An 11,374-nucleotide genomic window follows, 5' to 3' on the forward strand; every position below is an offset into this window, starting at 1 on the left:
CACGTACGCTATTCATACATCGTAATTAAATTTTAAAGTGAACAAGACTAAATTTAGCAACATTTGTTTACATTCATAATCAATTTTACATTTGTATCTACAAAAATTCAAATAGTTTGGAACTTGTCTGCAAACAACATATAGACAGACATTCTCATTGAGACAAGATTAATATGACTGCCTGGTAAGTACATGTATATAGATACACACATGTTCAACTTATTTTTTATTCTTTAATATTTTGTTATTTTGGGAATTGTATATTAGACAATCATAAACTCTTGAATCGAGTTTACCTTGTTTTTTTTCTCTCGCATTTTCAGATTTTTTTTTTTATGAATATCCGCCCATCACGTGTCTAGAAGGAATAATTTTTGCGTTCATGTCTCAGTTTATTGAGTTCGCTTATAATTACTACCTGTTGGCTCCTCTCTGTCAGTGATTCTACGATCATAATTTTAGCTTTATTTCCTTTCACGTATGATTTCTTTTTGTTTCCAAACACTTCGTCACGGTCAACATATATGAAACCGTATGATGACAGACACTTTGCCTGTTATAACGTGTATTAGTTAACTATATAAACAAAACCCCGCGAGCATCGCCGCGATCCTCAAAAAGGTAAGATTTGAAATGAATTTTTTTTTTTTTTTTTTTTTTTATTAAAACCTATATTTGTATGAAGAGTGTAATCGAAAATATCAATTTTCACGGTTGAGTGCGGCGTACACAAAATCATGCCCTTGTTGTTCAGAAAAAAAATAATATCAATATTCCTGGTACGGGGATCGGGGCCGGGTACGGCGTACACGAAATCACGGAGACCAAGTTATCTCCCTTGATAAAATCTGGTTAGTATAATTTGCAAAGCCTGACTTTTCATCTTTTGTTTCAAAACATTTGATTTAATTTTTATCTTTTATTTTCTGTAATTCTTTCATATTAATACATATTGTTAATTATTTTTTAATAGTTATATTGTTTTACAGGAAATGTCTATTAAGATAATTTGAGCAATTCTTTACTGCTTCTTTTCGCTTTTTATGAATAGCCCTAAATTAAGTCATCGAGATACAAAGTCCGTTCCTTCACTTGCCGGTCGGTTGTGTACTGAACTTGGAACTTGTGTTTCTGCGAACTAGGACATTGGACACTAAAACATGGCTGCAAACACTGGGTAGGATAGCGTCAGAGATGGTCAAAGAGGAGTATGTGAATGTATTCTCAGATATGTTGCTGCCATTATTTGTCAAAACAGTAGTCTACAAGCAGTTTGGAAGGAAACGTTGCTTGCAAAGGGGACAGTCATAAATGACAGTTGGCATGAGTTGCATTGGCGACAGATATTGAATTTATAGTATGTAGGAGAGTAGTCTTTAGTAGGCCCATATTAAAAAGTAGTGTGTGTGTATATATATAAATATATATATATAATATACATTTGTGTACGATCAACGGATCATATCGAAATGCTATGTATCCCTTTGTCATCTTGATAGCATAATCATAGAAATTACTCTAGTTAGTAATATAAGACAACATGCAATATAAAGCTAGTACAATGCTGTGTAATTTTCTTAAAGCTAAGTTTTCGGGGCAAAAAATGCCCGTCACAACCAGTGAAAGAAACCGTAGTCATATTTTCAAGTGGAAAATGCATTAATTTCACACCAACTGGCCAGATAAATAAATAGTTGGATAGTATTTGGCTCAGTGAACTACATACTATTTAAAGTAATACAGAATACAGGGAACATTCTTATTCCCTTATTTGGGAGTCGAGAGGTCCGTGTTCGTATTCATAAATGATTTTTAGTAGAATACATCATAATTAAATGCTTCTTTGTTTTAGTGTTTTAGCTGGGAAGACTTTATTCATCACAGGAGCGAGTCGTGGTATTGGAAAAGCCATAGCCTTGAAAGCTGCAAGGGATGGAGCTAATGTTGTCATAGCAGCCAAAACCACAGAGCCACACCCCAAGTTACCTGGTACCATCTATACAGCTGCCAAGGAAGGTGTGTTATATAATTTCTAGATTTTTGTTTTCTGCAGTACTTTGGGTCAAATATGGATCCGACTGATAAATTTTATAATGCCTTTAATTTTCTAAGAACAATCCTTAAAAGTTCCATAACATTTGTACCAGTGTAGCATTTATTGCTGAAAATTCTGGTGATGTCATCAAAAGTACAATTTGTTGACAGTCAATCAATTCTTGGTTCAGATGGCTGTGAGCTTGGTGCAGCACAGTATGTGAGCTACACTGGAAAGACCATAAATCTATCAATTATGAGGGCCTTTTCTCACTTGTTTTAGAAGGGGCCTTCTTGTCTAATTTTGGGAAGAAAATTGATGAATTAATGTTGGGAAAGATTATTTCATGAGTAAACGGCAAATTTGGGGAATTTGGCTTCAATATGAAATAATTTCAATTGGAAATGGGACCCATTAGCAGCCCCAAAAAGTCTTCAGAAAAAGCCCTGCAATATAAGATTTGTTTCCAAATTCAAAAGCCCTGACTTAAACCATTAATATTTGTAACTTTATTAGGAATGGTTTAATGTAACCTTTATTTATTTTCCATTATAGTAACTGTCAGATTGACATTCTAATTGACAATAATATGAATATTACATGTATATGACCAATTTTCGATACAACACTTATCCTAATCGTCAATAAAATTGTGGTTTGATTTAAACTTGATTCTTTCAACAAGTTTTGTGTAATTTTGTGGGTTTTTTATTTGGATGTTATATTAATCTGTTGCTTGATCGTTACAGTTGAGGATGCTGGAGGGAAATGTCTGCCCTGTGTGGTAGATATCCGATCCGAAGACCAGGTTCGTAAAGCAGTCGAGGAGGCAGTGGACAAGTTTGGAGGGATTGACATCCTTATCAACAATGCTAGTGCCATCTCCCTCACTGGTACACAGTCTACAGGCATGAAGAAATATGACCTGATGATGAACATCAATGGCAGAGGCACCTATCTCTGGTAAGTCAGCTGTCTATGATAACAGGGGCACATAACTCTGATGAGTCATCTGTCCATGATAACAGGGGCACATAACTCTGATGAGTCATCTGTCCATGAAAACAGGGGCACATAACTCTGATGAGTCATCTGTCCATGATAACAGGGGCACATAACTCTGATGAGTCATCTGTCCATGATAACAGGGGCACATAACTCTGGTGAGTCATGTGTCCATGATAACAGGGGCACATAACTCTGGTGGGTCATCTGCCAATGTCACAGGGGCACTCATATCTTGTGGGTTATCTGTTCATGTTACAGGGGCACTCATCTCTTTTGGGTCATCTGTCCATGATACAGGGCCACTCATTTCTTGTGGGTCATCTGTCCATGTTACAGGGGAACTCATATCTTGTGGGTCATCTGTCCATGTTACAGGGGTACTCATATCTTGTGGGTCATCTGTCCATGATACAGGGCCACTCATTTCTTGTGGGTCATCTGTCCATGATACAAGGGCACTCATCTATGGTGGGTCATCTGTCCATGTTACAGGGGTACTCATATCTTGTGGGTCATATGTCCATGTTACAGGGGTACTCAGCTCTTGTGGGTCATCTGTCCATGTTACAGGGGCACTCATCTCTTGTGGGTCATCTGTCCATGTTACAGGGGTACTCAGCTCTTGTGGGTCATCTGTCCATGTTACAGGGGTACTCATCTCTTGTGGGTCATCTATCCATGATATAGGGGTACTCATCTCGGATCGGTCATCTATCCATGTTACAGAGGCATTTATCTCTGGTCGGTGTTTGTTTATAAATAATCTGTTGTAAAGGGACATAACTCGTGGGAGGTGTAATACTTTTTTGTGGTCTAGGTACTCAATCCTGTTCACAGCTATATCTATGGATTTTCTCCTGAGTATTATTTCCATGAAATCACCTCTTCAAGGGACTCTAGTTGATATGTATTTTGAATTTTGATTTTCTGTAATTGTAGATGTAACAGTGTGGGATTTCTCACAGTATTGGGGAGATTGCTTGAATGTGTCTCTGTATTTTGACTTATCTACTTGCATAACATGAATGCAAGTATATAGATCTCAATATGCAGGTATAAGTACTTGCATAACATGAATGCAAGTACAGAGCAACCCGCTTATTTGCATACCCCTTTTTCCACGACAAAATATGCAAATAACCGGAGTATTCGTATAGGCGGAGTTGGGTTTTTGCCCCTCTTATACATTTTGTAGATCGTCAGGTCGGTACTCAAAATGGGCGCTTTATGATTGTTTACGTTATTTGCATTAAAAATATATTTTTAAAAAAACAACATTATTTAAAATATAAGAGTAAATACGAAATACATGGGTTGTTATTCTTTGTAAATGTACATATATATAGATCTCAATATGGCGGTATAGTGTGTGAAGGGTATCAATATTTTTCTCTAAATACTTATTATGAAATGTCAATCTTCAATCCTGTCAATGATTCCTTGATCAGAATGGTATAGGAATGTGCCATTTAAAGTTCATACAGCATAATTCTAGAGTTGTTAATAATAATAATAGATGATTTGCATTGTTGTATCAATTCTTCAAACCTGGTGAGTAAATTCTAGACTCTAAATCAGCCGTAAAATGAAGCCTATACGGTATTAACAAATTAGTATCATAATACACCAAGACATACATGTTGTGATGTAAACATTTCATTAAATCAAATGTTTTCTTTGATTTCAGTTCTCATGTCTGTTTGCCCTACCTCCTGAAGAGCTCTAATCCACACATTTTGAACATCAGTCCTCCGCTCAACATGAACAAAGATTGGTTCAAAGGCCATGTGGGTGAGCACAGTTAATTTGAATGTTACATTTAATCTACTCAAAAGACATTTGAAAATACACAAGAAAAGTTTAAGTGCCTCATACATGCCAAAAAGATTTCTTTCAGAATAAATGAAGAGGGGTAAATCTGAAATAGTTATATGACAGAGGAAATCGAGTAGCGAACAATCTGACTCAGTTAGATTTAATGATTGTGTTATCCTGTCAGCATATTTGTTTCTTGAGATGACAAATTAAAGTAGAGTCCTGATTCCATGTATAATTTATTATGTGAAGCTGGTACCAATACTCTGACCTGAATTTAGAAATTATCCTGAAGCTTATCATGGACCTTTCAAAACTGAAAATAGATCCTACTGTCCTGAAAGAGATAAAAATGTGTTGAGAGGATGTTATTGTTAAACTATAACAATGGTTATAACTTCCTGTTTCTGTCTAGTAATTTTACACAAAATGGACCCTTTCATTCTTAAACATTGACAATATTGATGAAAACTGTCATTTACTCTTTAACTCCCAAGATTTTCTCTGCTTCAAAGTATACATACACATCACACTGTTGGTCATACTTTCCAGCCTACACCATGGCCAAATATGGGATGTCCATGTGTGTCTTGGGGATGGCAGAAGAATTCAAACCAGAAGGTGTTGCTGTGAATGCTCTCTGGCCAAGAACAGGTAAATGAATAGCTGCTAACATCTTACAAGGTTTTAGACCACAAGAACTACACAAGTGTTCATGTATTATAGATCATACATGTATGTACCTGCATCATTATTTGGAGTACTATTTCTATTTAGCTATTTAAGCTATATTTTCCTTGTTTTAATTTTTTTCGAAGAGTTTGTTGATTTATATTTTAATGCAATGTGTTGCTATTCTAATTGTTATACATCATGAACTCTTTGCATATTGACTAAATAATATGGACCAAACTTTCCAAGGATTTCCTGTTTTAAAGGAGTTCACTTAAAGAAAAACTCAGACCTGTCCAGTTGACATCATTACTTTCTGTAAAATATTTTCTATAGTGTACATCAGATTATTACACAAATCTTACCGATATTCAATTTTTTAGGCCACATGATAAATTATGAAATGAAGTACAAACCACCTCTCAACTCCCAACCTGTTTATTGATATCTTACATGGCTGCCACTGCCTTGAGCAAGTCCATTGTTTTGAAAATGTTCATGTATTTTGAACAGCCATCTACACTGCTGCCATGGAGATGTTAGGAGGAGGAGACGAGGTTTCTAAGCAATGCCGTAAGCCTGAAATCATGTCAGATGCTGCCTATGTGATGTTAACCAAAGACAGCAAGTCATACACTGGTCATTTTGCTATTGATGATGAAGTGCTCTCCGCTGAAGGGATCAAGGACATGGAACAGTACAGTTGGGTAAAAGGTACAGAATTTTATTATTGTCTCCAACTAGTGTAATACATCATGTACCATATATAGGCCCAAAAGATAACCTGGTTAGGTGTTTTTTAGCCCTATAGTATACTTTGCTGCTGTGTTAGAATTTGATTCTCAGGACACATACAAAACTCCTTGAAGCTGTATGGTCTTGAAAAGCTTAAAGTTAATGTTTGTCCTTTTAGAAGGCCTTGAAATATTTTTAATATGAGATTCAATGTTTCATGTAACATTTTGACAGATGTATGGGGAAATGTCCTTTGAATTAATCCACCTTGATTCTTGAAGTCTCAGATAAAGGTTTATATTTTTGTTATTACTTGGGTTGATCTAGACCTGGGACATAAAACTACCTCAGCACATGAGTAATATAACCTGATATAACAAAGACTGCTAAAAGTCTGAAATGTTTTAAATCTTTTTTCAAAGCCAAAATACTCGTGTCCTCTATTTAAACTTTATTTCTGAACAACTCCAATTAAACTATGTTAGAAAAAGATATTGTACCCTTGTATGTTTGCATCAAAATTGCAAAATATTTCCACTGTTCAAGTTATATTCAAAGGTATGAGTTACATCAAATACCGGGGTTACATTTGGATTCATTTCATGTTATTTTATCAAATATTGAAGATTAGATTTTGGATGTTCAGAATGCCCAAAGAAAGAAGAAAGACGTAGCCTGTCATCTTTTGATGAACCACGGATGCTTGCAACAGCATTCCATTTCATTTCATTCCCAAGAAATGAACACAGTCAAACGCCCTTGACACTATTTTCCAGAATACCATGTGCAATACTTGGTCCATCCTTATTACTTGATTATGAGTAACTGTGGTCCTGCCATAGGGAGTATAATAGCAATTTAAACAATCTCAGGCAAGAAATCCTAGGTATCGGTGATTGGTTCATGGTTATTGCCACTGCATCATCACCTTTGATTGTTGTCAGAGAAAGGCTTTTCTTTACACCGCTATAATTACATTATATATATATATATGGATTACTTAATCTTATTTGAGGATAGATATGGTAATTATAGCTCTTCTTTTTTTCTTTTTCTTTTTTTTTTGATATGATAATTATCTATATCGTATTTTAGGCAGCAAACTTCTTCCCGACTTCTTCCTGGATGTTGATGCCAACACACTGAGGGAGCAGATGTCTGAAGGTGGTGCCACACCAGCCTTTGGTGGAACCGCAGGTGGTGCCGGACCAGCCAAGACATTTGAGGCCATACAATCCATGCTTAGTGAGGATTTAGTAGGCAGTGTAGGAGGTGTCTTCCAGTTCAATCTATCAGGTAAATATTCACTTCCACCAAAATGTTACAATCTATACTACCCAGATATAAATGATATAGATGCATACAGTGGAAGTCTTGTACAAGGCTTCATTTTAAGTATTATAATCAATATACTACAGTAATACAGTTTGTACTATAGTCACTGTAAGTTTTGAATAATCTTTCTTGACAATGGTTTTACTAAACTTCAAAACGATTTTTAGTTTACCATTTTTCATCTTGGTTACAAATCAAAGCATTTTTGTATCCAAGGCCCAGAGAACAATAAAATCTTATGATGAATAACATATCTCAATAAATTAGTGATAAGAGGATAATTTCTCTGTATGTTGTGTATATGTAACATTATCCTCAAGGTATTTTAGGACAATGTAACCGAGCCTATTTATTATTGTAGGGACAGATGAAAGTACTTGGTTCATAGACTTGAAATCTGGTGCTGGAAGTCTAGGACCTGGTGAGCCCCCAATGGGAGCTGACTGTACTATGAGCATGGACACTGCCGACTTTGAGAAGATGTTCGGAGGCGAGCTAAAACCTGTCGCAGCCTTTATGTCTGGCAAGCTGAAGATCAAAGGAGACATGGCGATGGCCATGAAGCTGGAAAAACTCATGAACAAAATGTCTCCAAAATTGTAAAATGCTCTTTTTTCACTGAAAGCAATGATTCACACATACCTTTGCGGAATGACATCAAAAATCAAATTCAGGGAAGTTGACCAAATAAATTGTTAGTGCGAGGGAACTCATTTATATATAAGTGTGGTGTCAGATACAACATGGATACCAGGTAATATAAGTGGGTCATTGACGAATAGATGTATAATTCCAGTTAAATGTCAAAAACATGAAATAGTGATGACATGTATTTAGAGTTCATCTTATAAATTTGTATACGTGTTACAGAGGATAGGTATATAGTAGTGTAGTGTCCCATTTTGGAGGATAATATGTACATTGTGAAAAATACAATACATATCCTTGGAGTAAAAATATAATTATAGAGAAAATTATAGCCAATTTGATCATTCTCACAGAAGATAAATTTCTTGCAGCCAATTTTTTTTGTACAAACACAAAGATTAAGATCACATCTTAAGTCATGCAAATCCAGTTGAGGATGACTGTAGTAGACCATGGTTGGTCTTAGTTAAAGATATTAAGTGTCGACATTTTTAACCATATTCCAAGCTAGAACACTATTATAATAGAGTCTACTGGACCCTACTTAAACCGAGTTGACTTCTGTGAATCACATTTTCGAATGAACTATGGTCAAATATGCGCATGACCGTAAGATTTGACCACAGCTTTATATCCATCAAAAAACCAGATTTTACAGAATATATTTGACCATATTATAAGAAATGAATGGGTGTATTATTATTTTTCTTTCAATGTGCTATTTGAAAATTTTGGTTGTCTACAAATGTGAAGTGCATGAACAAAGTTTTGTGTAAATTTGTTTGAAGTGTGAGAGCCATTATATTTCTGAATTTGTGATAAGTGTGTACTAATGTGTCTGGAGTTTAGTGCTGAACGCTGGTGTATTTATCAGAATTATATTTAACAAATGAGTTGAAGAGTTGTATTTATATGTTAGAGTTCATGATTTAAAAGGTTTTTATCAATCATTGCTTTGAATCTTTTTATATGTGATCATTCAGTATTAGGGTTCCTGATACTGTACATTTGAAAGTTAGATGTGTTATGAAATTTGTGATCAAATCACTGATTATGCTGATAATGATAGCAATTTCATTGATATATAAATTATATATTGGATGATTATTGTACATTTAGTACAAATAAATCACAATAAAAGTTTGGTATGAATTTACTTTTTAATCTTTGTTAATTTTGTTTGGATGCATTGTAATGTTTCATAAGTCCCTGTACAATGATAATACTTTACAGATTTAATGTAACTGGTATTACACAACACTCCACCATCGAAAGCTGTTCTCACATGAAGTTTGTAGAAAAGATATATGATTTTAGTGACATTCAATCATCTCTTGACACTCGTAACATAATACACACAAAATTGACCTGGTAAGCAATGAGTCATAATTCTGTTTGTATAGGGGTAGTAAGTGTAACCACAATTTCACATGCATGACACATACATTACATGTTTGATGACATGTTGCATTGTCAATCAACAGAAAAACTGGGTGCAGACCTATATATAGCTAGTCTGCTCCAACAACAAGTCCCCCACCGGAGATCAGGGGACTATATAGTTTTGCATTGTTTCCAGCCTTCCACACATAATATTGTTTGGCCTCTATCTCTTACACTTTTCCACACTGGCACTTCATACTTGGGACATTGGTTTAACTAAGTGAGGTGGTGTGTCGCATACCAAAAGTAGGTCACTGTCACTTACTTTGTAACCTTTGACATACATCAAAGAACTCTACTTAGCACTGGCTTTTCATTTGAACTAGGTCAAAGACGGACTTCAGACTGTGATGAAGCACAGGAACACAAAAAATAATAATATTGCTCACCTGATTGGATTTTACTAAACATCAAAATAATGTTCATGTTAATTTGTTAGTAGCTTTATTTGTTGATGCAAACAATGCTATACAGAATATGGTTATGGGGTAGAAATCTCAACTGCTTCAAAGATGTAACAGAAACAAAATCCAGACCGCCTAAGGGTGTGAAAAGCCTCATGCGTTGTTTTTACAACATGATTGTGTTTAAAGAAACTAAGTTCATTGGACCTATTTTTGCATCAGGATTGTGTTTATCTCCTGATGCCCAGTAATGCTTTATAAGGTAATGGGGCGGAGATCTTAATGTTTTCAAGGATATATCAAACGAACTAAGTCCCTAGATGTGATGAAAGACCAAAGGGTCCATTTTTACAAGTGTTGTGTTTGTCTTTTGATGCCCAGAAGTATTATTCAGTAATTGGTGATTTAAAGGGCTTACTTCTATTTCCCCAAGTGGGCCCCGCCCCTCTGGTCACAAGGGCTCAGACTCACCATTTATGTAAGATATGTTCTCCTTCTAAGGACGTTTCTGACCAAATTTGATTCGAATCCATTCAGTTCTTTATGACAAGTAGCGATTTAAAGGACTTTCCCCTGTTTGGCCTCGCCCCAGGGGATTCAGTCGCCCCATTTATGCCAAATTGTTTCCCCTTCCCTTACGTATGTTTCTGACCAAATTTGGTTCGAATCCATTCAGTACTTTGAGACAAATAGCTATTTGAATGACTTGCTCATATTTCCCCGATTGGGCGCCATCCCGCTGGTCCCAGGGGTTCAGTGCCACCATTTATGCAAAATCTGTTCCCTTTCACTAAGATGTTTCTGACCAAATGTGTTTCAAATACATTTAGTACGTTGTGACAAGTAGCGATTTAAAAGATTTCCTTCCCATTTCCCTATTGGGCTCTGACCATAGGGGGGTCAGAGTCACCATTTGTGCAAAATCTGTTCCCCTTCCCCCAAGGATCTTACTGACCAAGTTTGGTTCAACCCATTATAGGACTTTTTGACAAGAAGCGACTTGAAGGAATCACCTATATTTCCCCTATTGGGCCCCGTCAATCCATGAAAAGAAATTGTCACTTTTTGTCCCCGCCAACCATTTGTACAATTTTGAATCCCACTCCATAGGGATGCTACCTGTCAAATATTATTAATATCCATTTCTTAGTTTCAAAGAGGAAGTCGTTTATATTGATTTAGCCAAATCAACCTCTTTTGGCCCCGCCCCTCAGGCCATTTGGGTGTCAACTCCACCAATTGTACAGTTTTGAATCGCCATCTAATAGAGATATACTTC

General features: G+C 35.8%; 1 protein-coding gene across 1 annotated transcript; it reads left to right on the forward strand.

Moving 5' to 3' along the window:
* Positions 1-1,062: 1,062 nt before the first annotated feature.
* On the forward strand, positions 1,063-9,405 carry LOC117326076 (hydroxysteroid dehydrogenase-like protein 2). The gene is made up of 8 exons (XM_033882678.1): positions 1,063-1,177; positions 1,853-2,016; positions 2,785-2,998; positions 4,731-4,834; positions 5,411-5,512; positions 6,044-6,244; positions 7,361-7,561; positions 7,962-9,405. Exons 1-8 carry the CDS (start codon positions 1,161-1,163, stop codon positions 8,201-8,203), a joined length of 1,245 nt encoding a protein of 414 aa, XP_033738569.1. The 5' UTR covers positions 1,063-1,160; the 3' UTR covers positions 8,204-9,405.
* The last annotated feature ends 1,969 nt before the right edge of the window (positions 9,406-11,374 follow it).

Source organism: Pecten maximus, chromosome 4 (assembly GCF_902652985.1).
Source record: "Pecten maximus chromosome 4, xPecMax1.1, whole genome shotgun sequence".
In the NCBI taxonomy this organism is placed as follows: Eukaryota; Metazoa; Mollusca; class Bivalvia; order Pectinida; family Pectinidae; genus Pecten; species Pecten maximus.

Excerpts from the sequence above, each read along its gene's own strand:
- LOC117326076 (XM_033882678.1), top strand. Across the intron at positions 2,999-4,730 it reads GGCAGAGGCACCTATCTCTG|TTCTCATGTCTGTTTGCCCT; the intron begins GTAAGTCAGCTG and ends CTTTGATTTCAG. Across the intron at positions 4,835-5,410 it reads TTGGTTCAAAGGCCATGTGG|CCTACACCATGGCCAAATAT; the intron begins GTGAGCACAGTT and ends CATACTTTCCAG.